At 41.0% G+C, this 27,967-nt stretch overlaps 1 protein-coding gene across 1 annotated transcript; it reads left to right on the forward strand.

The window, feature by feature from the left end:
- Positions 1-3,233: 3,233 nt before the first annotated feature.
- On the forward strand, positions 3,234-27,452 carry SERPINB5 (serpin family B member 5; the record flags this gene model as incomplete). Its single annotated transcript, XM_084281638.1, has 15 exons — positions 3,234-3,401; positions 6,001-6,138; positions 7,176-7,293; positions 8,176-8,318; positions 9,788-9,955; positions 11,272-11,631; positions 15,719-15,834; positions 16,657-16,828; positions 21,313-21,498; positions 22,457-22,573; positions 22,939-23,070; positions 23,759-23,876; positions 24,285-24,427; positions 26,212-26,382; positions 26,507-27,452. The coding sequence occupies 15 exons, from the start codon at positions 3,234-3,236 to the stop codon at positions 26,906-26,908; spliced, it is 2,652 nt and encodes an 883-aa protein (XP_084137764.1). The 3' UTR covers positions 26,909-27,452.
- Between the last annotated feature and the right edge of the window lie 515 nt (positions 27,453-27,967).

Consider the following 27,967-nt stretch of genomic DNA (forward strand, 5'->3'; position numbering starts at 1 on the left):
TTAGAATGGCGGGATTGCATTTGTAATATGAGGTGAGAACGGAACATGCAGTGTTAAAATGGTTATGATTGCATATTGTTACTTAGTCTGCAAGGAAGATCTGGGAGCCAAAATAAAGTAGTATCAGTCCAGTCACCACTGAAGAATGGTATTCTACCCCACTAGCAACCAAAATATTTCTCAGGTACATTGCATGCATAATTCTGCATTGTGAAACTCTGCATTGTTTGTCTTCACGAGAGTGGTAGATGTTGAATGACACATTCCTGGTTCTTTGCGTAATTTTCCAGTGTCTCCTCAGTAAGAAGTGACTGGGAAGCTGGCACTTGTCCCAGTTCTTCAATTCTTACCTGAGGTTGAGGAGGGAGGGTGAAGAGAGAGAGAGAGAGAAGGAGACCGAGAAAGGAGGCCGAGAAAGTGTATGCGTGGATTTTGTACTCATGGCCCATTTGTGGGCCCTTAAAAAGGTTGAGTTAAAGGGGAAAAATAAAAGATGCAGACTATCCAAGCGAGTTTAAGACATATGGAGACATGAAGGTGCATATCAGTGATGAGCAAGTGCAGAAAGGCATTCAAAGGATGATTTTATATTTATTCCTTTGCCCCTCTTCCAAGTGACTCCCTCAGCACCAGTCCCAGGCCTTCATATTTGTTTTAACCTGTCTTTTGACACTGTTCTCCCCAAAGCTCTCTCCTCCTTTAGAGTGTGCACTGAGCCCATAGTTTCTAGCAAGCTTGACTTTTCTGGTAATCAGCCGCTTTTATGTGTGAGAAGTTGTGACTATGGGAATGAGATGGGTGCTTTCAGTGCTGGGATGGCACTTAGTTCTCTACTTTACACCCATAAATTCTCTGAGACACATTTTCCAAACCTCACTCTGATACCTGCTTGATGCCTGGTGAGACTGTAAAATGGGATCTCACGTGGGTAATCTCTCACTAAGAAGCAGCTCTAGATGCTGCCAGGCTCCTGGAAAATGAGCAGACCCTTTCTGAATGAAAAGCCTCAAAGCAGGGTCCTTGCAAAACCTCCACATGTTGCAAAGCATCCTCCACCTCATTTTTGTGTGAGGAGAATGTTCTTCAGTGATATATATTTACTGTTTTCCCTCCTCAAGATGAAAATTATTTTTTTCATATTGGGAGAGGATTAGCGAATAGTTTGTTGCTAATACCAAAAATCAGAGCACTTTGTGAGAGTGCAGTGCTGGGTAAGTTGCTCTGCAAACATGGATTTAAAAAGCCTTAGTGTTATGCCAGTGTCTTTTTGTCACTTAATTAGGTTGTGCAGTGCATTTCAATAACCTTTTGTACAGGAACTTTCAGCCCCAAATAAACTTTAGAAAACTTTAGAAACTTTACAAATAGAATAGATGCATAAAGAATTAATTAAAATAAAATTAAAGACATTCATTTTGTAAAAGAAGTTTTCTAATCAAAGTTTTATGTACCACGTTGCAGGCAAATACTAACATGTTCTGTTATTTTCATAAAAATTTATAGATACCAGAGATTATTTCAGAAGTCACTGCTGTCAACTAGCAAAACTGTTCAATACTGTCAAATATTCAGCAAAGTTTGGGTAGTATGACACGTGCACCTAAATAGGAGATTTTTCTCATTCAAAATGCCACTCCAAACAGGCACAAGAGTGACTGGTCAGAAAAGGTACCTTATGGAGACAGTTTCCTGCCCACGTGTCCCCTTTTCCCATTTCTGTCTTCTCATACCTCACTGTTTTCATTTGGTGAGATCTTTCCTGCCTAGGAAGCAAAGGATACAAACTAGGTAAGTAAATGTTTGAAACCACAGTATTAAGTAGTCAGTCATTTGAGAGAAATACCTGACCTTAAGGTGTTTCTCAAAAGATCAGTAAACCTCTTAGCAAGGTAATGCTTCAAAGAAATAACTGACTTTCCTGTTCACAGTAGGATAAAATGGAGCCCCTAGATCTTCAGGGTCAGACTCTGAAATACATGTATGAGCATATATACGTGTTTAGATAAGAACGGAACCTTCTAAATCATCCTTCTGTGCCATATTAATTCCAATGGTTTACCATTTTTCCTGGAGAGAGCAAGTGCTGAAGACTCTTTCTGGATTCCTTGTGAAATCTTTGCTCTTTTGAAGCATTTCCCAGTATTTGTCTTTTCCTTCCTGTCCTTTCAGTAGCTTTGACAAAGTTGTTCAACACCAATTTATCAGATTACCTTTCTTTAGGGACACATGATATTGGGGGCAGGACACTGTCAATCTCACTATGCCAAAGGAGTCATTATGTGTGTACTTGCTGGTCTAAATCCAGACATGCTATTGACTGGAATTAGGTGATTAGGTTGTTATCTTGAATCTACACAAATCGACTTACACCAAAGTACGATTTCAGATATCTGAAAGCAGTCTGGAAGATGGGAATACTTCATGGCTTTCCCACAACATGGACTACTATGACTGTCCCTTGGGCACCACCCTTTCCATTCCTGCCTGCACAGATCAGCGAACAGCCCTGTGGCAACTGCAGTTACTAAGAAATGCTAGGAAAGAATTTGCAGTTAAAACATTGTAAGTGATGAGTGGGCACACAGCAGTATTTGTGTAGGAGGCCAAATCCCTGAAGTTTCTGGGGCAATCTCATCCTACAGGACCAGACAGCTTTCTGGAGACTTCTAGCGAGGCTAGGGAGAATGGGGAATCATCCCTTGGAGGAAGGACAAGTACCAAAGCTAAAGCTTAATGAACAATTAGCCATGAAGCAAGAGACAGGAAAGATTATGACTATTAAGAAAGACTATTAAAGGCCTGCCTGTGTGCCAGGAGAGCCCAGAGCATAGGCAAAGTACCTTGTAGGTTGGCACATTTTAAGAGTATCAATTAAAAACAGATTAAATTCATATGCGATCCAATTTGACTCCATGTGCGTGGGTCACCCTAACCAGGTGCGTCTGGTAATACAGGCTCCACATAACACGTGGCATTGCCAGCTGTCACTTGGTGGTGGCAGCTTTTACTGAAGCACTTGTATTACTTCAGTTCATCATGGATGAGACTTTCCCAGCTCCTCAGGAGCTGCTGAAACTGGGCAGGCTTGGTCAGGCCATTTTTAATTCTCCCTGTAGGCTCAAGCTGCCCCATCCCTGTACTGGTGTCCAACTTCCTTCAGCAAGGAAACCAGTGACCTGGCCGGCAGGAGCTGACTCTAAGTCATCTTTGTCTTTTTCTGTTTCAGGATGACGATGGATGCTCTGCAACTAGCAAACACTGCCTTTGCAGTTGACATGTTCAAAAAGCTATGTGACAAGGACAAAACAGCCAATATTATTTTTGCCCCCCTGTGTACCTCAACGTCCCTGGCTCTGGCGTATAAAGCTACGAAAGGTGACACTGCAGACCAGATGAAACAGGTGAGACACTGGCATCCCGCTCTGTGGCTGCAAAATTATGTGGCTGATGAAGATGGCTTTTTTTAATTATTCTTGAGACTGTAGTACAGAAACAGGCTGCAAACTGTCCACTTGAAATTCCTGAATGGTCCCACACTGTATGGTCCCACACAATCAAAAAGATTGAAAATCACTGGGGTAAAGAGAAAGGCTTTCTCAAGCATGTACAAGGTGGAAAGTGACATGGTAGAGCCCTCAGCAGTTTTGTTAAAGCCTTGACTCCTTTCAGCACATTATTGATTGAGGCTGCAGGTCACTGCCAAGATCACTGCATTTTCTGGATAATTTTTTTTGGTGATTATTCAGGAACGCTTAAGCTTAACAGAATCGGAAATAATTTTGCCATTACCAAGCATTCTTAGCTGCCCTGTCTGTGACATTTCCCCTTTGTCCTGCCACACAGCTACGAGGAAACAAATGTAGTCGAAGAAGGCACAACTTGAGCCGTGTTTTGCCTCGCAAGCAGCTTGTGGTGCTCGAGGGGTTTACAACACGATGAAGCAGCATCATGGTGATGAGGCAATCACTTGATCGAGGTCGCCCTGTGATGCAGGAAGACTGCACGGCTGCCTTTGCGAGAGCTGGGATTTACATAGCTACTTTTTATCCCAGTGAGGGTGCCCACAGTCTGTGCAGTTAGCCAGAGGTGAATGAGAAGCAAATTCAGCATGTATTTATACTCTGATTATCACCTGGCTCTGAGGGATGTTCTACATATTTGAATATATTTTCCCTCCTTTAGGAATTTCTCCCTGTGTTTTCTCATTCACTGATGGCACCTAGCCTGAGTGCAGCCTCATGTGCCCCCTCACATCCCACAGATTACAATGAGCCTTGTCCTATTTGCACAGCTGCACAGCAATAAACCTGCAAAGGTCTAAGAGTATTGCAGATTTTTCCAAACTTTTTTTTTTTTTTTTTTTTTTTAATATATTAAAAAAGAACTCTGGATTTTTTTTTTCTTTTCTAGTTTTTAATTTAATGACACACCACATCTTTCTCACTATTTCAAAATTCAAGCACTGTCTTTATAATGGGAGAGTTCAAAATATTAACCTTTGCTTAATTTCGTTTTCACTTGTGTCTGCAATTTGCTTTGAACCATCTCGTAATAACTTAATATCCATGTCTACAAATGCTGTTCTGTTACACAAGTGCATTTTTGTTTCACATTTCTCAAGTGGTATATAAAAAGTGCTGACTACAGATACAGATGAGAACATGTATTTTACGTTATGTTATGTTACGTTATTTTATTTTATTTTATTTTATTTTATTTTATTTTATTTTATTTTATTTTATTTTATTTTATTTTATTTTATTTTATTTTATTTTATTTTAAATGTATTATCTTCTATTTTCCACGTGTATTCTAGCTTCTGCCTGTCCATGAGATTATGCTTGGGTTTTAAACACTGGATACACAAGCAGTGAGATTGGCAGTCTCACTCTGGAATATCAGTGAACAAACTTGTGCTAAAAGTTCTGCCAGGCAGACAAGTTTCAGTAGCAAAGATGTCTTCCCAGACATAGTTACCAGACTCACAGAGTCACAGAGTCATCTAGGTTGGAAGAGATCTCCAAAATCACCGAGTCCAACCTCTGACCTAATACTAACAAGTCCTCCACTAAACCATATCACTAAGCTCTACATCTGAAAGTCTTTTAAAGACCTAATGGCTTTCTGCACGTAACATATGAAGAAACAAAAGTGTTGGAGGAGAGGGAAGTAAGTTGAGAAAGTCATTTATGAGAAAATTTTCGTGGAGTTTGGCTGTTGCTGTGTGCTTGGGAAATTATTTCCTTCTGCTCCCATGAGCCAGGTGAGGAGAGGACACTGAGTGGTGGCCAAGGCACAGCCACCATCGAGGACCTTGCAACAAGCAGGCACCTGAAAGCAGAGAGTTTTAGGTCATCCCAGAGCTTCCTAGAACTGGCCCTGCAATCCCCAGGAGCTGGCAGGTGGCCAAGTGTGGGTCAGCAGCCCCACCTCCATCTCATTTTCTGTCTGCCAACACACACACAGATATCTGATCAGTTTTTGCTGAAATATCATGTCATGTCATGTGGTAGTCACAGATATCAGAAAATCTGGTGATCTGGTGAGCATTTTTTAAAGGGGTCATTTACTTCGAAAAAGGAGACTAACTAGGACCCTTATTTGTCTGGCCTATAACCTCCAGAGTTTTGGATAGGAATGTGAGATTGGTGAAAACATTACGACTCCACTCTGCAGTTGTTTGATCAACTAAGTCACATTGCTAGCATGAACAGCTCTATGGATTTCTTTGGACTGCTGGCAGGAGAGAAGCATGTTTGGTTAAAGCTTTGGTAGGTTCAAGTTTTTAGATATTGTGAGGACGTCAACTAAATGAATGGTGAGTAATAAATAACAGTGAGAAGCCTGTGTTGTTCACTTAAATACGAAAAGCCACAGCTCTGGTCACAAACTGGCATTGATCATTGCCAAGCTGTTAGGAAAGTTTAGAGGTCACCAAAAAAATAAAATAAAATAAAATAAAAATAAAAATGCTCAGTGTTTTATTATGTTCATTAACAGGTGCTCCATTTACAAGATGTCAAAGATGTTTCTTTCGGGTTTCAAACAGTAACTTCAGATGTTTCCAAGCTCAGCTCTTTCTTTGCACTGAAAATGGTCAAACGGCTCTTTGTAGACAAGTCTCTCGGTCCAACCACAGTAAGTACTGCAGAAAAGAACTTGAATTGCCTGGCCAACGTGTTGAGGCACTATGGTGTCAGGCTTCAATCTCATTCAGAATAAATTATCTCACTTTTGTCTGTTACTTTACTAAACTCAGATGATGAACAACATAATATTCTCTGCTACCATAAAAGTTTGTAGGAGGGTGAGTGAGCTGCTTGACTTCAAGCTACGCAACTATTACCACACTTGCAATGCTTTCATTAATATGCTTTAGGTCAGTAGGCGCAGTAGGTTTTGAATGCAATATAACTTCTATGCCACATCAAGGTCTTTACATTGTAAGTATGACTGAAAAGGAGTTTAAAAGGAAGGTGATGGTGCAAGTGTGTGTCTACTTCACACACCCAAGTAATTACCGCATAAACTGTAGTTTTAATCTGTCCGAGGAGGCAGAAGACTGGCTACTGAAACAGCACAAGTGATGAAGGTGTTATTTGACCTTGTAACTTAAGAACCTTGCAAACAACTGAGAAGAATGTCATGTCTGTTTTCTCAGGGTTGAGTAGGGCCCCAAGCAAGGGTGACTTCAGCCTAAAAGAGATGTTTCAGGAAACTTGCTACCTGCTTAAATGATGCTATAATCAGATTGCCTGTCCTTCAGTCCCTGCTACAGCAAAGGTCAATTCCCATCCACTGCAATAAATGTCTTATCCGACAAGGACAGGCATGATGTGAGCAGCCTTTGGCCTTTATCTCAACACTTTCTCTTGCTCAGGTCTGGACTGAAGGCTGCCCTGTCCTTTCAAACTTGGGCATCGTGCTCTCTCCTGCAGTATCAGTTACTTTAGCAGCTGCTGTAATGCAGGACTAAAGACAATCTTGGGAGCAATCTGCTGGATGTGTCCGTGCATCCTGGTTGTCACCCACTGTTATTTATTAGGTGTCCTTTCTAATAAACTCTCCAACTACCCCTTGGTGAAGCTCAGGATGCTGATGTGGTGGGCTGTGTAAAGAGCTGTTGAATAAACAGCATTTAACCAAGGTTGGCTTTGATACCTTGTCTCTTTCAGGACTTCGTCAAGTCTACAAAGAGGCCTTTTCCATCTGAGCTGGAACTAGTGGAGTTCAAAGAAAAAACTGAGGAAACCCGACAGAAGATCAACAAATCTCTCTCAGAGCTAACTGATGGTGAGTATGGCTTAACCTCAGGGATGCTGCTTACCTCTTTGAACAAAGAGATCCTTATCCTTGTGACATCTCTTGACTAATGCTTTTAGAAATAAATATATAGTGAAAGCAGTGGGCCTACACCTATTATTTGGATTAATGAGGATTAGCCATGTTACCGTGTTTTGAAATCATTAACTTTACTGCTGCAGCATTTCTGAAGGCAAAAATGTGAGACAGAACTTGCATTAGCTTTGGGCAAAGCTACTGCTCATATGCTACTTCAGCAGGACAGTTTGGGAGAACAACAGCTCCTGGCTGTGGACCTTTGCAAACATCTGACACCAGTGCCCGTGCACAGCCTGTTCGCAGGTAGCTCCAGGGGCGGTTGCTGCCTATTGCCCTCGTGTGGTGCAAAACTGAAAACATTGGTGTGTGGGCCACGTTTGGTCTGTCACAAACTGGCACAGGTGGCCATGGGGAAGTACGTTGCACTGCCTGTGCAATTCATGCGTCGAGCAGGACTTGCATCCCTAGTGCTCTGAATTCAGTGTCTTTTGTGTCAGTGTTTGAAAACAAAACAAAATAAAACAGAGCAAGGAGGGGAACAATTGCTAAGTACTAAGCAAAAGCAATAGATATATTTCTGATTCCATGCTACATAAGCCAAGAAAAAAAAAATGATTTGGAAGATCTGTCTTGATCCGAAATTCCACTTTATGCATTCAGCTGCAGTGGGAGGACTAGGTGCTTTTTTGGGGGATTTCTGTTTGCATTAAAGTTCTTATCTGCGAGGTGCAGTACACAAACAATTTAATTCAGTAAAGTGTTTTCATATTCAGGCAAAGCAACTTATATGTTGATAATGTATTGTATTAACAACAAGCTTAAACATGTTCACAGGCAAGATGGAGAATATTTTGAATGAGGATAGTGTGAGTGACCAGACTCAGATCCTCCTAGTTAATGCAGCTTATTTTGTCACAAACTGGATGAAGAAGTTCCCAGAAGCAGAGATCAAAGAATGTCCTTTTAAAATCAACAAGGTATGTTCCAAAAAAATAAAGACTACTGTTTCCACTCAAATAAATGTTTGCCAACCTTGAGCTAAGGAAATCCCAGCAAGAGAAAATGAGAAATGTTGATTATCACCATGGCATTCCTAGACTTTCTATCAAAACCTATAGGATGTTGTAAGAGTAGCTAAACCAGTTTTCTAGTCATGTTGCTTTAAAAGTTTGCTGATGCTTTTACATCCATCTTTCAAAAGCATAATGTGAAAACAGACCATCCTGTTAGTGCATTTAAACAATAGCTGCCAAGTACAAGTGATCAGAAGCAGCCACTGCTTGCAACAAGGAGATGCATGTTCTCACAGGTAGATGCTCCCTAGAGCCTGTAGCCTGTACCAGATGCTGCAACCCCAAACTATCAGGGGAAAAGCACTAAACATTTCATTTCTCATGGCCACAGAGTTAGTGAAAAATGTACACACAGCATAGGCCTTCTTAAGTGCATCTCTTAGGTGTGTGGCTGCATGCCCACCTCTACAGGGATAGATCCTCATCAACCTCCCTCTTTCCAGTCAGGCTCAGGACTGCAGCCCTCTGCATGTCAGCCCTGCTTAGCCTAGGTCCAAATGGGTGCAGCACACGGGGCTCTTGCATTTAAGAATCTGTGAGCAGCAATGAACATTTTGATCAGGCAGCTTGAAACCAGGATATAAAACTGGACAACATTTATGAGACAAAGAGACGGTTCCAATAATATATATATATTATATGCATGAGAAGAGTTAGTTTCAGTTTCACTGAAAACATTCATATGTTTCCACATCAGACAACAGCTTCAACCAAAAAAAGTTTTTCAGATGATAAAATTAACAATAAATTTTAAAAGTGAAACATCTTAATTTTTTTTCTAAAACATTTTAATTTTTTTTTTCCTATTGAATTTGAATTTTAAAATGAGTCTCCAGAAACAAAACAGTTTGCACATCTTCCTTGTGAAATAAAGTTTTGTTTTTGTTTTGTTTTGTTTCATTCATCGAAAACAAAAGCATTTGGCTTTAGGTAAGCCTGAAATTTCTTCTTATTGTGTTTCAGCCCCTAAACAAAAATATCAATTACTTGTATTGAACAGCCTGACCTTCACTGTTAAGATGTGCCCGCTGCTTTGTACCCTGTAGGCAGCGTAATTTGTAGCTTTCAGTGAAACAGGCAGGAAGGGCCACTGATATTAGGTAAATTTATCTTTTAAGGCACATCCCCTATTTGTTGTTGTTGTATTAAGTAGAATTCTCTTCCACTTTGCTTTGGAAAGCTGTCACCTTTACAGAGACAGCAGCTTTTACTGGAAGGGTTTCATAAAGCTGATATCATTACTTATGATAGTCAACAGATTCCTTGATGGTGATTCAATGTACCTCTTCCATGCAAGCTTGCAAGCTTTCCTCTGTCACGGTCTTCTCTGTAAATTAAAAGGAGTGCTAGATTGTCTCCTCTGTGTTTTACAGACTGAAACTAAACCAGTTCAAATGATGAATCTGGAAGCTACTTTTTGCCTGGGCTATGTAAAAGAATTAAATGTTGCTATTCTTGAACTTCCATGCCTTAACAAACATATAAGCATGCTCATTCTGCTGCCCAAAGACATTGAAGATGAGACAACTGGCTTGGAACAGGTGAGAATAAAAAACAGTACTGATAAAATGCTTGTAAAAAAAATGAATAATAAAGAAAGCTATGTAGAAGGAAACCAAAACTAAGTTTCCCCAGAATTTACCTTCTCATTCTGCTTCGTTTTCCCTGATATCATATTTGTAATATCATCATTTCTGCTTTGGACAAGTGTGAGACCATGACGAAGGCTTTGTTTTAGATAGAGCATGCACAGAAGACAGTATAAAGTACAGAAGTTGCACATGATGAACTTTACATAAATACAGATTCCTTGAAAATCTGGCCTAAAGATTTAATTTTAAAGATTTTTTTTTTTTCTTACAGTGCTTTAAGTCATATTTACTAGGTATTCAGTAGTGCTGTCTTTATTTACTTCACTGTCCTCATTTTTTCAGCTGCCATGTATCAGTGATTTATTTTACTAAGACCTTACACTTTTCTAAATTTTAGTTTGAGCAGAGGTGTCTTTAATGGAGCCCTTTTAATTACAATTGCACAACAAATTTGAAAGAGAACAAGTCATTCCCTAAAGAACAAATATTTCATGTATCATTTCTCTGTGAATATCATAGAACATATTTTCATCTTTCTTCAAAGTTTAAGGAGCAAGACAGATGATTGCACAAAGCTCCTTTGTAATTTGCTACAACAGTCCATGCATTTTCAAGGCAGGAGGAATCTGTCTTTAGAGCTGTAAGATACTTTTATATATAGGAATAAATTACAGATTATGCATATTTTAAAATCCAAGTGAGACCTTTCCTGATAGCAATTTGTTGTGGCCCCAAATTCTGCCTCCTCTTTCCCCAGATTTAAAAATTGTTCAGTCAGAAGCATCATAGATCAAGAGCAGGCTCTGTGTTTGGACTCATTTTCTGTCCCAAATACCAGAAATTTCATTACTCTGTAGGGTCATAAACTGAGACTTTTGGATCTGCCAGTCTGCTGTGTGTAACCTGGGTAGGGACTGTCTTTCTTGGATTCCTTCATGTGGCTGTTGAGATGATTGCATAGCAAAAGTTTGTATGGGGCACATTCAATAGAGTTGCTCTGGAAGCCCATCCTATGAATTAAATCATATTTACAATAATATAACTGAGAGTATAAATTAATCCTGAGTGCTACCATTGCGAATTCAAAAACAAAAGTTGCTTTTTTTGTTATTATTTATTTTGTGTGTGTATGTGTGTGTGTGTGTGTTTGGTTTGGTTTGGTTTGGTTTGTGTGTGTGATAGGAGTGGTGAGTTCAAGAATGGTCTTTTTGTTCTCATTTTCCTTAGGCTGCATATTAATTTCTTTTGTTCCTTTATGTCTTCAGCTGGAAAAGGCACTCACCCCTGAGACGCTATTACAGTGGACCAATCCCAGCATGATGGCCAACACCAAAGTGAATGTATTTCTTCCAAAATTTAGCGTGGAAGGTGATTATGACCTGAAGCCACTTCTGGAAAGTCTAGGCATGACAAATGTCTTTAATGAGAGTGCATCAGATTTCTCTGAGATGTGTGAGACCAAAGGTGTGGTTTTGTCAAAGATCATCCACAAAGTCTCCTTAGAAGTAAATGAACAAGGTGGCGAGTCTCTCGAGGTACCAGGATATCGGATTCTGCAACACAAAGATGAATTCAAAGCTGACCATCCGTTTATCTTTCTGTTCAGGCACAACAAAACTCGCAACGTGATTCTTTCAGGCAGATTCTGTTCCCCTTAAGGAGGGCATTTTAATTATGAAAAAGCACAATTACATTTATGGTGATGCATGTTCCTGTAAAGCTTGGTGTCCTGACTATCACCTTTGAAAGGAAATCTAAGAGGTTTATATATCAGCAGGGTAATGCTATGTACTCTACATATGCAGCACAACTCATTTCTCTATTTTTGCTTCATCCCCTTAAGCTGAAGGATTCCCACTGTGGAGAACACATGATATTTTACCAGGTATCCCAGCCTCAGCCATAATTATATTCTGTTCCTCTGACATCTTTCTCTCAAAACAAAGTGAACTGAGAGCCTACTTTTGAAAGACTGAGAGTTGGAAGGGGCTCTGGGAGGAAGAGCTTCATTCCACTCTCCCTTGAGACCCACACTGTGGATTCCTACTGCCAAAAAGGGGAAAACGTGGACACATGGTGTGATAGCCCTCCTCTTGTACCTGGCTACAGTCTGGTGGTCCAGGGTGCCCTGCTGGACCCTGCTAACATACAGTGAAGCAGTGCAGCTAGCACCAGAGATGGCATCTGTGAAACAGCAGCTGCACCTATGGATGCAAGAGGCAATGAGAATATACACCCAGAACACTCTTCTGCATGAGCTCCATCTGTTTATAGGCTGGAGAGGTTGGACTCTACTTTGTGGGACTTTTTCACTCATTCTCCTTCAGACATGGCAGAGGGGACCTGTTCACTGCAGCTAAGAGGAGCCCTGTTATATATATCCTGAGAAAAAGAAAGTTATGCAATTCTAGCATAGAAATTGGATGGATTAATACTAGAAGTGCCACAATTTTCAGGCACAGATTATCTGTCAGTTCTAGTTCTGGATTCAGCATTAAAGGAGGCTCCACACAATTACTTAACCTCAGAGGTACAGGAAATAAGGACATCGACCTGAGTGAGATTAACATGGTAATTACCAGTCTACAAATTCCACATGATATCATGGTAATTAGATTTCATTTCTATCTAAAGACTTCCTGCTGCATATGTTCAGTACTGATTTACCTAACCACTGTTCAGAATAAAGCACTACAAAACCTGTGTCAAATGTCTGCAGTACCTCCAGTGTCAGCCTGTTGTTATTTACTTTTGACCTTAAATAAATAATAGGAACTGAAATGAACAGACTTGCTTAGCACACCAAGTCAAGATAAAAAAAAAAAAAAAAAAAAAAAAAAGAAAGAAAACTAAATCTGTGTCTGGATTGCCCTTTTGGACCACATGATAATAGCTCACAGTAAGGAGTATGTTACTAACTGGTCAAAATATATAGTGAATTCAATTACGTTTCCTCCAAAAGGGGTCATTTTAACTGGGTATTCCTCTTGGTTCTTTTGAAAGAAACTAGAAAGAGATTTCTAAATGGGAACATGCAACCTCTAGTACATATTCCTCTATTCTCTCACCAGAGAGCAGCACAGTGGCTATTATGAATTTGGAGAGAGTTCTGTTTGCTGTTTGACCCTACCAAACCATGAGTAGCCTTTAGTGACAATGATTAAATGCTTTCACCAGTTTGCTTCCTGCAGGCCTTTAATGGGATCTAACACATTTTAATATTGGAGGGTTAACTGGAGTCATTAACCTGTATCTTTGAAGGTACTGAGGGGACTAATTCCTACCAAAAGCAATGGGAATTGAGTCCATGCAGACATTTGGGGGTCTTCACTGATGTTTATCAAGTGTTCCAAAACATGGATAGAAATCAGAGGCAGAATCCAATAAATAACAATTAGTTTTCAGTCCATTCTGTCTAAGAGGGAATTGTCTGCAAATATCTTTACTAGCTCAATAGCTTCAGTGATAACTGGGTGTCTGGAAAATGTTTTATATGATCCATCATAGTCTGATCTCTTTTAGGGGATGGGATTGAAGTTATGTAGAGTTGTCATCACTGTGGTGTCTACTGATTCTCCCATAGGTCAGGGCATCACGCGTGGGGTTGGCAGTTGACTAGCAGCTTCACAGGCAGTCTGTACGTAGGTAAGGTGGACTACTTGCCTGCCATCTGTACAGTTTGTCTGTATTTGGACAGTGACCTGTGGTCTAGTAGTTCCAGGTATCCAGCAGGCTGTATCCCACTTACTGCTACTATTGCGAGACTGATGAAAACCTCTGGCAGATCTCCCCATCCCTCTTTTTCTGCCTGGATGAGATTTCCTGAAGGAGAAAAGCCCAGATATCACTCTCTCAGCTTTTCCAGATTCTGAAAATATTCCAGCGCAGGAGCCAGTCTTCATTCAGTGCAGCTCATACTCTGTTTAACAGCTGATCAGATCGCTTACTGCATCCACTCACATTTACGTAAGCATATCTCAGAGAGCTCCTTGTCGATACCTTTGCCAGGAAGGGCTATCCCATGAAAGCACACAGGAGCGCTGCCTCAAGGTGTGGCCTATCTTTCTTCAGCTCCTGACTAATGCCAAGGTATCCCAGCCTATGCAAGGCAAGCAGATATTTCAGATAATAAGCTATCTTAGCCTACAGAAGGCAAACCCATTTATTGGTCATGAAAAGCTCTGGCTCATTTTCCATTCTGCTTCTTCTCTCTACGTCTTTCCATATTTCCTTTTTCCTACTAGCAGGCCCAAAGGGGCCTAGATTAATGTTTAATCATGCTTTGTTAATACTATATAATATGCTAATGCCTAGTAAATGGATTTGGATAAGATGTTAGGCTTGCACCACAGCACTGTCTTAAGCATAGACAGTGACCAGATGAGCTGCAACACAAACTAGGGCCAAAAAGCCCATGGTGGGCCAGAAAGTGCAGTTGCAGGTAGAGATGTGATGTAATCTGTGTTCACGAGCCCCTGAAGCCTCATGCTTTTAGTGTACTGGACCTCGTATAGCCAAAAAGAAGAGCTGTGCAATCCTTGTTCTATTTAGAAATTGCACTCTGGTGTACCAGTCCTGTTTCCTAGACCCTTCCTGTCCTATGGAAATTTAGGAGACCCAAGGTAAAACGTATTTATGTGAGGGGGAGGTATCAGAAGGGCTCCTGCTGATGTGAAAAATGCCATTATGGAGCATTGCTCAGTTCTGCCCATTCTGGCCTCTGGGCCACGGGCAAGAAACTGCATGGGAGGACATGGGAAAACGTGTGTGGGAGCTTGTGTATAGAAATGCTTACGTGCTGGAAGGCGTTGGCTACGATGGAGAAAGTGAACATAGGTGAGGGCTTGCTCAGGTTGCCAAGTTACTCCACCTTACCTTTCAACACAGCATTGCTATCCAATGATGGGTGGCTGGCCTGATGGAAAAAAGCAAGCCACAGCTGGCTTTTGCAGGCAGTTGCAAACTGCGGTGTTATGTGTCTAGTCACCTCACCACTTGCTCAGCTGCATAGTCATTGCTCACTTCCTGCTCCCAGCGTTTTGTAGAAGAGAGCCGATACATTTCAGTGTGTTGCGGTAGCAGGAATTGTCTACGGGGAAGGGCAGTGGGTTTGGGAACTTGAAAAATGCTGTGTACAAACAACTGGAGTTTCCTCACTGGAAAGGCCGTGCAGTTTTGAACTCCCAAGGGCTTAGAAAAGACAGAATTTGTTCATACGGTGACATGTCAAAGTGGTTAAGCAGATGGCAAGGGAGTTCTGAGGGAATATACAGAGTAAATAAAAGCAACAAGTGGAGGAACAGTGTTATTAGAAGAGGGACGGAGAAAGCGTAGGGGCTGGAAGAAGGAAAGTAGTGAACAAGACTCAAAAATAGTTAGTCACTGGAAAATAGCTAGGACTCATAAAGGCAGAAGATAAGGGATGTGGAGAACAGAAGGGGTAAGGCAATATATGGAAAGAAATATAAATAAATTCAAAATTAAAAAAAAAAAAAAAAAAAAAGAAAAAGAAATGAGCAAGAAGACCAAAAGAAAACAACAAACAACAACAAAGAAAAACACTACAGAAACATGAATTTTGGAAAAGCAAGCAAAGAAGTGCATACCAAATGGAATCAAATAAAAAAGTGTGGAAAATAATACAATAAAAAGAATGCCCATTTTATTACCATATTTCACATTATTTATGAAGCCTTCTTTTCTGTTGGGCAGTGGAGCCTTGGCAGCTGGGCTGAGACCTTGGCAGAGAAGCAGGGAGGAGCAAAGCTGGTGGGAGCTGGGCTGGAGGGAGAGAGTGGTCCAGCTTCAGCCCTGCACCTGGAAGGGCAGTATGGGAAGGGCAAGACAGGGCTGGGAGATCTTCTTCCTTATTTCTCCTTTCCCTTACCATGTCTGATCCCTCATATATCTTACGAATCTGGAAACAGTTTTATGCTTGATAGGAAAAAGGGTGAGAAAGGAAAGAGAGAAAAAAATCGGGGTTGCAAAGCCACGTACAGCCTGAGAGGACTTCATCTTGACCCCTGAATCCTGCTGCCCTAACCCAGTGCTGCAGCAGAGCTCAGTGGTGCTGGTGAGGAGACATCAAATACTTGTGCAGCTCCATGCTTCCCATCTCTTTGCTTGCGTCTCACTGCATGCTGGGGACATAACCTATGTGATCAGCCTCTCCTGGCTTGCTTTCGTTCTTAGCTCCAGAGATTTAAAAGAATACCCCCTGGCTGGGGATTCCTGTTACAGTTCAAGGAAATACTTCTTCCCCTCTCTAATTAAAATCCTTCCAAACACATAAAGCTGGCTCTGTACCTGAGAGAGAGAAATGGCTGCAGGCAACATAAAGCTCACGTGTTTCCCATTCATGTGCTCTGTGTCTGCCAGTGAGCTCAGCTCCAAACACGGGTTCTCTGAATCCTGCCACGAACCCTGCACATCCCAGCGTCCAGCCCAGACCCCACCACATCCACAGGGGATTCTATGCAGCATTACAGCCATGGATCTCTAGCACTAATGCTCAGTGTGCCAGCTGCAGATGACTCGGCTCTGCAGTCAGGAGATGTTGCCCATAGATATCTCCTGCCAAACTCGTCGGGCAGCTTCAAGAGGAGTGCTGTTAGCATATTGCTAGAGATAGGTTTCCTGGTCTTCTGCAGGAAACTGCACAATGACATTTGCATTAAATTGCAACACGCTGCATTTATCAACAATTGGTTAGAGGCTGAACTTTCCCACAAGAGAGTGGGAGAAGTTTATAATACGATATTCACAGGGACGTGCTCCAGATCTCAGCTGTCGTGCTCTTCATTTAACCTCTTTGGCAAGAAGGTAAAAAATTATTTTTGCTTCAAAAATAACTTGTGATTTTTTTTTCCTTTGGCAGATCCAAAGCAGTCTAAAGGTTGGTAAAGTAAGCATAACGTTTACAGATGGGACAAAGAAGGAGATATTTATACAGGCTAGAGGCAGCAAAAAGCCAGTGCTAAAATTCAGGTGACTTAAGAGCTACCACCAAGGGAGGTGGTCCTCAGTGGGTGGTAGCTGGGAATTCAGGAACATATTCCCAAAGCTACGAATCTAGAGCTGCCTGCTTCAATTTCACAGACTTTTGAATATAAAATTTCCCCAGGGCCTCTATGCCTGGTCAGAGAGCTATAATTGCCACGGGACCGAACAGCTAAGTGGTTTATACCAGGAGCAGGTGCTTTTCTGCCTAGGTCTCCAGAAGGGCTGAGGAACAGGCTGTTTCAGAGCACCCCTGCCCGCTCTGGTAGGAATAGGCTTCCCAGGAAATGATGGCACTGATGACCTGAGCAATCTCACCTGCAAATTAAGAGGAACAGATGAATTTTCCCTCTTTGCTCAGGTTTCCGTGGCACGAGAAAAAGCCTTGAAACGTTCACTAGACAAGAGAGGGCATGCAAGTCTTTGGCTGGGTGCTTGGGTGTTTCCTCTGTACCCTGGTCCCTGCTGACAGGGTTGTTTATGTTCTTAAACAATGACTACATAAAATAGGGAGGGTGGAGTGTTTGTGTGTTTTGGTAATGGGGATGCTAGTCTCCACTATCAACATATTCACTTCTGGCTTTGGCGGTGGTGTTTAAAAGCCTGCTGAGAAGCTATGCAACTGCACACAGGCATAGCAAACAGCTTGCCACTGGCCCATAATAGGCCCATAACGTACAGGAATCATTGGCCTAGAAAGAAGTAGAAAAGACACATCCTGGAGGTACAGACGTAAAATAATAGAAGCAGCCAGAAAAAAAAAAAAAAAAAAGCCTTTTCAGGTATAAAAGCAGCAGTGTTATGGGCTAAGATGCTTGGAAAATGCACTTGGTAACATTTCCCTTGAAAAGTTATTTTTTTGCTGAAATGTGTAGGTTTATAATTTAAAGCATGTTACTTTGGGAATGTTTTGCATTGCATGGGGATGATTAGAATTTCTGTATTACAGGAAATTTCATTTTTCTTGTGTGTTGTTTGTCCCTTTAACTCCAAATGAGCAGACATATACTTGGAAAATTTTTTGTATGAATGGTCATGAAAAATTAGAAAGTAACTTCTACCAATCATAGGTTTTGCAAGTGAGGAGTCTGTATTCTCTCTCATGTTCTCCTTTTCTAGGACAGACACGTAATTTCTGCCAATTCTCTCTTCCTTTGGGTATGAGAAATAAATGTGCATTAAAGCACCTTCATGGGAGGCAGAGAAAATAAGTACTCAATGGGAATTATCATGCAGCGCCAGGGAAAACAGGTTCCTTCTTTCTTTACCTTGTATTAAATATAGAATTACCTTAAAAAAAACCAACAGGCTACCACTCTTCTAGCATCCACACCTTATTTACTGCCTCCTCCTGCTGACTGCATAATATACTCCAATATACCTGTTAATTATGACAGTTTTGAGCACAGCTTTTCATTCTTTGAGGATTTTATTTTTTTCTTGATTTCACCTACTCTTAGCTTAAAACAAACTCTGAAGAGAGAACAGAGTGTGAATAGCTGTAGAAAAGGAGTGTTCTCCATTTTGGAGCCATGGAAGAACTTTTGTCACCTTTGCAAAGCTTCTGGTGTGTGGTTGTTTCTTCAGATGGAGGCTCTTTTCCTGGGTAGCTTTTTGTCACGTATAACAGCGCCAGCAATTTCCATCTGCTGGACTATGCTAACGCTAATGAGCCATCATGCAAAGCATCTCCCTTCATCAGCTGTAAAGCTGCAGCCCTGCTTGCTGTCTCTGCACTAACACTATTGTCCTGTGCAAACACTTTTTGCAGAACTGCAGCTATGATTTTCCTGGAACATTTCTTTTGATCTTACATTTTCTCTCCTTCTTACTCCAAGAGCTTTTCGGGGTAACATTTCCATCAGTTGCCCAACACCTAGGTGTTCTCCAAACTCCACTGTCCTTGTGGTAGCTCCAAAGCTCTCACTGACTGAATGATTACACAGACTACGCGCATGGCTTAATGATGTGAAATTGCACCCTCCCCAAATTTACATTAGGAATGTTCTCTAGTAAGAAAGCACCTCCTCCAGCCCTCACCCCACACTGTTGTGTTGGCTTTCCAGGGCAGCCCTGCAAGGAGTTCACAGCTCAAAGCTGTGCAGTTGGCTGTAATGTTTGTACCTGGACATCACTCTCAAGACAGTCTGCTGCTCTTTCTAAATGAACAGACAGACACCTCTGTGTGCCAGGTGCTTGCTTTTAAAACCTGTTTCCAGCTCCTAGGCTCTCCCTCTGTGCTTGGCAGTCGGTGTTCTCCCTGCAGGGTGGGGTGGAGGTACCTCCCTCCTGCTGAGGAAGTTCATTAACTCTTGTTGTCTTCTTGACTCCTCCTGAGGTCTGGACACACCTACGGTATGCATCATGACCTACATTCACAGCAAACATTTTCACAGGTCCATTTTAGATCTTTCACCGGCTATGAAAGCGGAGCAATGCAAACTTCAACACCAAAGAAGTGCTGAGTTTTGTTTTCAGAAGGTTACAGGTAATAGTTAATGAAGGTGGAAGAAAAGAGATATTATTGCTGCAGTGCCTTTTTCTTGTGGTAAGATGACTATGCTGTTAAAAGTAAAATGAAAACAGCATTTCATCCTAGGCAGCAAACAGCTAGTGCTCTACAACAGCTGTTTTCAGACTTAATGAGATATAACTCATCTTTAATTTTCTTGTTCAGAGTATCTGTTTAGTGTTTCTCCTCTGTTTTGGCCATTTGTATTAGGTCTTCATACAAAACACTTCTGGACTTCGGGGTAAACCAAATGTCTCAGTATGAAATGTGTAAACTTTTTATTTCAACATCACAGGTTCCTTCCACAGAGCACCAGTCAGAAACATGGAGAAGCGCTTATTATCTCCACATTTGCCACATGTGGCACCTTCACATATTCAGCAACTTGACTTTTCAGCTCTTCCAAGCCACCACAGCAATTTTCTTTGCGGCTGAGTTCTTTCCCCTTGTCTGGCACTTGCTGCGAGCTAAGATGGTTTGTGCAGACAATTGCTGCAGCTCAGCTGAGCCACAGCAAATTGTTACACCCCGGTAACTTCTCCTGGTGCCTGAGCCCTGGCCTCTGATGAAAAGTTTGTGTCTGGCTCATGACTGAGGTAGAGTCAGCATGCGGTCTGCATCCTTGGCACAGGACTGAGAAGGAGCACCTGCTGTGCCATGGCTTTCTGCAGGGAGTGGGCACAATCAGCTGGCTGTGCACTCACCCACCTTTGCAGCTGAGAGGAGCTCTGGCAACTTGCTGTGGACCCATACCCAGCTTGTCCCAAAGCAGGCTGAAAGCTAAAGCCAGCCAGACCCGTGTTGTGGGAGACGCGAGGGCTTTCTCTCCATACTGTGGCTGGGTACTTTCCCCTAAATAACGTATCTTTCTGTAACACAGGCCACAGCTACTTATCTCTATGTCCACAAGCAGGCATGAAGATACTTTGCTTTCCACATTTTTCTGGTGTGCTGTCCAGAATATCACTTGCTGGACTCTAAAACTGATGTGGTTCTTTTTTTTTTTTTTTTTTTTTCAATAGTATTTTGAGAAAACTTGTGTGCTCCCACTGGTATCCACACAAAAGCTTCTCAGTTCTTTCCCCAAAGGACTAGTAAGCGCTTTCTAAAACCCTCATTTCTAAAACCTCCATCATTTATCTGTCTGAAACTGCGGTTCCTGTCAAATCCATAAGGACAGAAAAAGTGTATTGCAAACTGTTCATGTTTCCATATGTAGTATAGTCTCCATAGCTGCTAAGGACTCCACATATGAAAACCTTTAATTCACAGCAATTTTATTTTTATAGATCTGTTGTTTGAATCTGTCATACTGCAGCTCAGGTAAAAAGACATGGTTATACACCTGGATAATTTCTGTCACCCTAATATGTCACTAATCATTTGTTGTTACAAGAGGAAAGAGTTGATAGGACTGTATACATCAAACCAGTCTGTAGAAGGACAATCCACAGCTGACTGATTTCAATACTGCAACCTCTCTCTTACAGAAGAAATAAGATACACCAGGGGATAGGAGAGAAAAACAGTCCTTTCTAAGTGTGGATCCCTTTCCCAGACCCTGGTGTGTCCGTGTGAGCATGGGCTGGCAGATGTGTGAAAAGTTGTCTGTTTCAGAATTTAGCAAACTTCTGTTATGTAGCAACCAGCTATGGGATGATCTTAGGGCAGACAGATACTTTGCGGTGTGATCTAGCTAAGATCTAGCTAAGCAACAAGTGCATTACATTTCTCCTTTCTCTTTTTTTCCCTTTTTTTTTTTTTTTTTTCCTTTTTTTTTTTCTTTCATTCCCAGTCAGCTGCTGGCTTCACAATGAGCTCCATTTCTAGACCAATTACTGAATTTTGCCTTGATCTCTACGATAAATTCAACAAAACAGAAGAAGGCCAAAACATCCTCTTCTCTCCAACAAGCATCTCTGTAGCCCTTGCCCTGATCCATCTGGGGACAAGAAACAACACTGCCGCTCAGATAGAAAAAGTAAGTACCAATGAAACACTCTGAAATGCTTCCACATGGCTTGCTGTTCTCTTAATGGAAATGCTGGGCACTGCAGCATGACGTGTGCTTAGGAAAGAAGCATGAATACAAGCTCAGGTGTTGTCTTGAAGTGCCACGATCCCTGCCATCTGCCTGTATGAGTTGCCGCATGCTCCTGTGCAAATTCAGGAGTGTGGGGTAAGAGAGGAGGTGGTACACCACAGCTGGACACTTTGGTCTTTCCCCAGCCTTGGTTTCAAAATTTCGGGCAGGTGTTTTCTCTTGTGGTTGCTGTGAGATCCCTGGAAGTGTGGGTGCAGGCAGGCAGACACAGTCTGACCACTGGGTCACCCGCAGCTAAGGGAGATGTGTCCTCCTTATGAGGTTCCCAGAAACTTCTGCTTAAATGTTTAGGAAATCAATGGAGATCCAGTATTCCCCATAAAAAGCTTCAGACTTTGTATGCTGCAACGTTATTATTACGGAGAAGTACCTGGAAATTTTTCAGTGAGATGTTTGCACAGTAGAAACAAGGAGCAGTTTCCATCAAGAGCACTATGGCTTCGGTACATTTCCTAAGCTGATGAAAAGAGTATAAATGATTGTAATAGGCCAGTTTTGTGTGCAAAGCAAAGCAGCTTTGTCTCTCTGCCTGAGGCAATTTTTCGTTTTGAAATTTTAGGTAACTGTAGCAATAAAAATGCAAATCACACGTAAACATTTTGAAGTGGAGGACAGTAGCATTTGGGGGGACTACATGCATGTTTTTGTTGGTTCATTACTAGACATGTGAATTTGAATATGAATAAATGGACAATTTCAAGTCTGTCTTTTCAGCCTGACTGAAGCTGAGAAAATATCTTTCATAAATCACCGTGACAGCACAGCAAATCTTTCAAACAAGGACAAAGCATTTACCCCAGTTACAATTGCCTTAATTTGGCCTCTTCAACTGTAGGTGCTCCACTTCAGCAATGCTGCGGGAAGAACGAGCCTTGGGTCTGAGCCTCAGAGTGCAGTTCCAGAAAACAAGCCAAAACGAAGCCAGGAAAGACGGTCTTCCCTCTCCTCCCAGGTAAGTCCCGAGATGTGTATCACAGGAGCCTTTTCTTCACTTCATGGTAACTAGATATAAAGCACCAGAGACTTCCACTGGAGGGAGTCAAGATCACACGCAGAAAGTCTGTCTGATCCGCTCGGAAATGGCTGACACAAGGTGTTTCCTTCTTACGGGCCAGGCCTGCCATGAAGTCAATACAAGAGCCTCTGGACAAAGGAGGATCAGGCTTCAAAGTTTAGATTAGCTGAGTATAGATTAGCTGGATTTAAAAATCGATATAACAGTAATTGGCTCTATAATGTAACCTAACTAGGATGCAAATTAACAACCAAAGCTATATTGAAGAATCTTTACAATTACTGTGTTTGAAATATTCCTAGTGTAACACAGACGGGAATCTTAACCACGAAGCTTTCCATGCACTGCTTCTACAACTACAAAGCCTTGGCAAAAACTACGTGCTAAACCTGGCCAGCAATCTCTTTCTACAAGAAAATTTTGAACTGAAGCAGGTAAGTTACCTACATCTCATGACTGCTGTGGCCTGACCTCCAGCTTCCCTGTAACCGTAAGCCTCACTGTTGCTCCCTCATGCGTATTTTTGATCACCCGGTGTGCTTTTGGAGCTGTGCCTCTTAGGGCTGTTGGGGAAGGAAGAGACAAGAGTGTCAGTTTGCAAGGCTTCTGTTTAAAAAAAAAAAAAAAATAGAGCAGGAGGCTTTTCACTTTTGACATATGTCTACACTCGGCCAGAGGTATGACTATGGCCCAAAATGGCCTTTTCAAGCTATCTGTGAGCTGCTTAGGGGATATCTTGCTCTTTGCTCTTTACATCTTTGCTTCATTGTTTTTTGTTGTTGCTTTCTGCTAAACGATTTGGATACAGAGCATCAGACAACACATCTTGCACTTTCTCTATTTTTTTTTTTTCTGGACCTTAGCTATGCAGTTTTCCATGGGAAGACTTCTCACGGCTTTCTTTTTATCTATTTGCATTTTTTTGCCTATGCATTAGAATAATTATCTCTTCTTCAAAGATTTTCTGAATAAACTTCTGATAATTGAAGTTTCCAAAGCAAAATTTTGTTGTATGGAGTCCACAAGACTGGCCCCATTTCTAAAATAGTTCTTAATCATTGATTTGTTTGGAAAGGGAAAAAATGCTGAACAGATTTGACTAACTTTTATTTTGTTTTAAAGGAATATCTAATGTGCAGCAAGAAATTGTATGGAGCAGATCTGCAAACAGTGGACTTTCAAATGCATCTTGAAGCAGCCATACTAAAAATTAATGCTTGGGTTGAAAATAAGACACAAGGTAAAACAAAGCAAGACCAAAAGCTATGCTATCAACGTCTGTGCAGAGAGTCAACACTCCACAGCTGAGCTTAGTGCAAAGGGAAAGATACCCTTATGTAAACAGAAATCAGTGATGTCTTCTTTCCAATGGAAGGGTGCCACCTGGTATGTATATATTGTTACTGATGGCACAGATTTGGGCAGGACGGTGGTCCCATGCCCCTTCCTGCTCCAAACAGGCCACTGCCAGGTAATGTTGCTGAGGAATTTGCCATTTGTTTGCCTATGTTGTCCCAGTCCTTTAAACAAACAAACAGTTGGTTTTCTAAGCTTCTCCAAAGCTAACTTCACAGACAAGTAATTAAATCTCAATCCATAGTCTTAACAATGGCTAACAAATACTTGTGTTTTCCAAAATTTCCTTTAGGTAAAATCAAGGAACTCTTTGCTTCTGGAATGATTGATGCGGATGCAGTTCTGGTGCTGGTGAATGTAATCTACTTCAAAGCGTCCTGGGAACACAAGTTTGAAGGAAAAAATACAGTTCAGAGAGATTTTAAACTAAATCAGGTACATCTGCCTCCTGTAAATCTCAACTTTATTTACCCTAAATACTGTGAGCATTGTAAGCATAACCGAGAAGCACAACGTCCAGGGGGTTCAGCTGTGCTGTGAGGAAGGTGTGAGTGTGCTGAGAACTTAACCTGCCTCTCCTGTTGGGCAGAGATAGCAGGAGGGATTTTCACAGTAAAACAAAACCTTTACTGAAAAAAATGTGCAAGCCTCAGAAATTGCAACAACTCAGGATTTTGCTTCAACAGCTGGCAAAACACATGTGTAAGCCCTGATCAGCAATTTTGAACCAAGTAGTCATTACATGGATGGAAGCCAGTTCTAAAATCCTGTTTCATACTGGCTCCAAGGGGTTGTCCTGGCTTTAACAAGGATTGGCCATCCTGGTTCAATACATTTTAACATGAGCTATGCATTTGATAGGTTAAAACAAACCAAAAAAAAAAAAATAGGCCAGATATTAAGAAGCAACAAATATGCAGACTGAATTTAAAAATAGGAAAAATTCTCCTAGAGCATTTCATTTATTGTATTTGCAATGTTTAAAAGTTTATTTTCAATATATTTTAATTTTTAGTCCCCTTTTCCATTTTTTAGTTCCTTATGTATGTCATCAAAGCATTTGCTGTTTAACTCAGGTATTGTCAATATGATTGCCAAGCAAACTCCTTAACAAGCACATTCTTCCAAGTATTGTGCAAGTTAAGTCTAACAGATGTCTTCAAAAAAGACATTCAGCCCTTTTCCTTTCATTTAATTCAGTTTTAAATTCTTTCCATATGTTTCACTAATATTTTGTTAGTTCTCATCCCCAACAAACACAAACAAAAAAAACCCAAACCAAACAAACCAACAAAGAACACACATTTAATTTTGATCTTATGTTGAAGAGCTTTGTATGGTTAAAAGTGTCTTTCATGTGTTCCTTACTTATCAAAACAAAAGGCCAGGAAAACACATATTGCTATAGTGTTGCGCAGCATTGTTAAGAGACCAGTAAGAAACCATAATATTGGTGACTTACATTTGTGACATATTTGGAAATATTTAAGATGTGGCTTTAAATACAGAAACTGAAAATGGCATATAGCTGAGAACATGTGGAGCAATGCTGTAGTCAGAGGAACTATGAGATAGAGAGAAGCTCTATGTATTTTTCTTCATATGCTAATCAATATTAACAGGATTTTCTTCTGAAAATGTCATCTACTCATATGCTTCTTTGACTGCTTTAGAAGCTAGATAAGAAGTTAACTAACAGTAAAATGATACCTGAACCTTTATACATCTTTTGAACAACCCCATCACACACATGCACACACACACACATATGCACAAATAATAAAACAAACAAACAAACAAAAAAAACTATGATTTTGCTCTTAACCTATTACTTCCTACTTCCTGCCTAAACAACCTACCTGATAAATGCCAGCCTGATTCTTGTAGTGCTATTTCTTCTTTATCCCATTCCAAACTAAGACTTGCAAATCCAGTTAGCATCAGCTTGTTTGGCTGGCCATACAGTGACTATATTAAGCCACTTCAGTAGCTGATCAATTGCAGAAAAATGTGTTTTCTTGTTTTCTTTTTTTTTTTTTTTCTTTTCTTTCCTTTTTTCCCCCCAGGAGAATTACCCCTTTATATATACATGTCAAAGCTGATGTTTTGTGTGACATTGTAGATGCAAGAAAATAAAGAAAAACATTGTGCCTAACAATTACTGCTGCAAACAAAGACTTAAGCTTTCTTTTAAATAGAATTATTTTTCTTTTAAACAGAATGAGAGGAAGCCTGTGCAGATGATGTATCAGAAAGGCATGTTTAAATTAGGTTATATCGAGGAGCTGGGCACTCAGGTGCTTGAACTGCCTTATGCTCAGAAGTCACTGAGTATGATCATCCTTCTGCCAGGAGACATGGCTGATGGATCTGCTGGTGGGCTGGAACAGGTAAGGCTGTGGACTATGGCTAAACTGGCCCAAAAGTTGGTTGTCTGGATTAAAGCTGGGCAAGAATCTAAACTTTTCAAAGCTGCTTACCTACTCTAAACTCTTTAATTTCCTTGTCTTCTAGATTGAAAGCGCAATGACCTATGAAAATTTAATGCTGTGGTCTTCTTCAGAGCATATGTTTGAGACAACAGTGGAGGTGTACCTTCCCCGTTTCAAGCTCGAAGGCACCTTTAACCTCAATGAGGTATTACAAGCGATGGGAATGACTGACATCTTCAATGAAAAAGCTGATCTTTCTGCATTGTCACCTGTGAAATCTCTGGTGCTGTCAAATGTTGTCCACAAGACGTATGTGGAAGTCAATGAGGAAGGCACCGTAGCAGCTGCTGCTACAGGAGCGGTCATTGTGAACAGGTCTCTTCCCCTCACAGAGGTGTTTATGGCTGACCACCCTTTCTTATTCTTTATTAGGCACAATCCCACCAATACTATTCTTTTCTTTGGTAAACTCTGCTCACCTTAAAATCAGGACCTTTTTCTAACATTGCAAGAAACACCTGGATGAAAATCAGAAATACTATTTTTTCCCCAATGTGTTCTTAATCCTATGACAGCTAGCTTGTATTTCAAAGTAATTACTGCAACCAGACCAGTTTATCTTACAACTGGCAACTGGCTGCTCTACTGCTACTCTTAATGAATGGCAAATACTGATCTGAATCCAGAGTAGGAGTAAATTTTCCCTTAACCTCACTGGATATCACGAACAATTTGTTTCCTCAAAGTCCGCATATAAAGCTCCTGTATACGTTAGAGTTCTCCAGCACAGCCGTGTGGTGTAGTACAGCACCTGCCTGGCAAAGGTGGGATTGGTATGCTGCTGCCTGAGAATTGTCTGTAACGATTATCAGTAACTGCCATTAAAAACAGAGTAGCCTTGCTCTATATTTTTAATTCCTGTCCTGGTGGGTTCTTGTGAGCAGAGAGGTGCTTTGAAGATGCTTTTTTCTTACCTACACACTGTGGTGAATCCTTTGCACAATGGAGATCTCACTTTGATAACTACCTTTCCACAACAGTCACAAACAACTAAGAGATACTTATTTACAGCAAATATACATATTTACTGATAACAGTACCACTTTCTCCCCTGTGATGTATGCTGGATCTATCTTTGTGCTATTCTGTGCTATATAAAAATGTCATGCTAGAAGCAGATTTGGCTTCATTTATTTATTTAGATATAAGCCTACACCTATAGTGCCATTTTACCAATTAGAATGATGGTATGTGACATGGACAGCTTACACAAGCCCTGGATTTTATCATGTGCATTTCTATTAGGATCATTGCTTTTTTATAACAGTAGGAATACTCAGGGAAAAGACAGGATTACGCCATCATGGATACCTCTAGAAGAGAGATGATTACAATGGCAATCATGTATGCAGGAAGGCAAAACTCGGTTCCTCTTTTTACAGGACTTTTTCTGTACTCTTTTTTGAAAAACAAAACAAAACAGAACACACCCTTACAGAATTGCAACATGGTTGAAGTTGCAAATGTCCTCTGGAGGTCATCT

The sequence above is a fragment of the Netta rufina genome (genome assembly GCF_964035555.1).
Source record: "Netta rufina genome assembly, chromosome: 2".
Classification (NCBI taxonomy): Eukaryota; Metazoa; Chordata; class Aves; order Anseriformes; family Anatidae; genus Netta; species Netta rufina.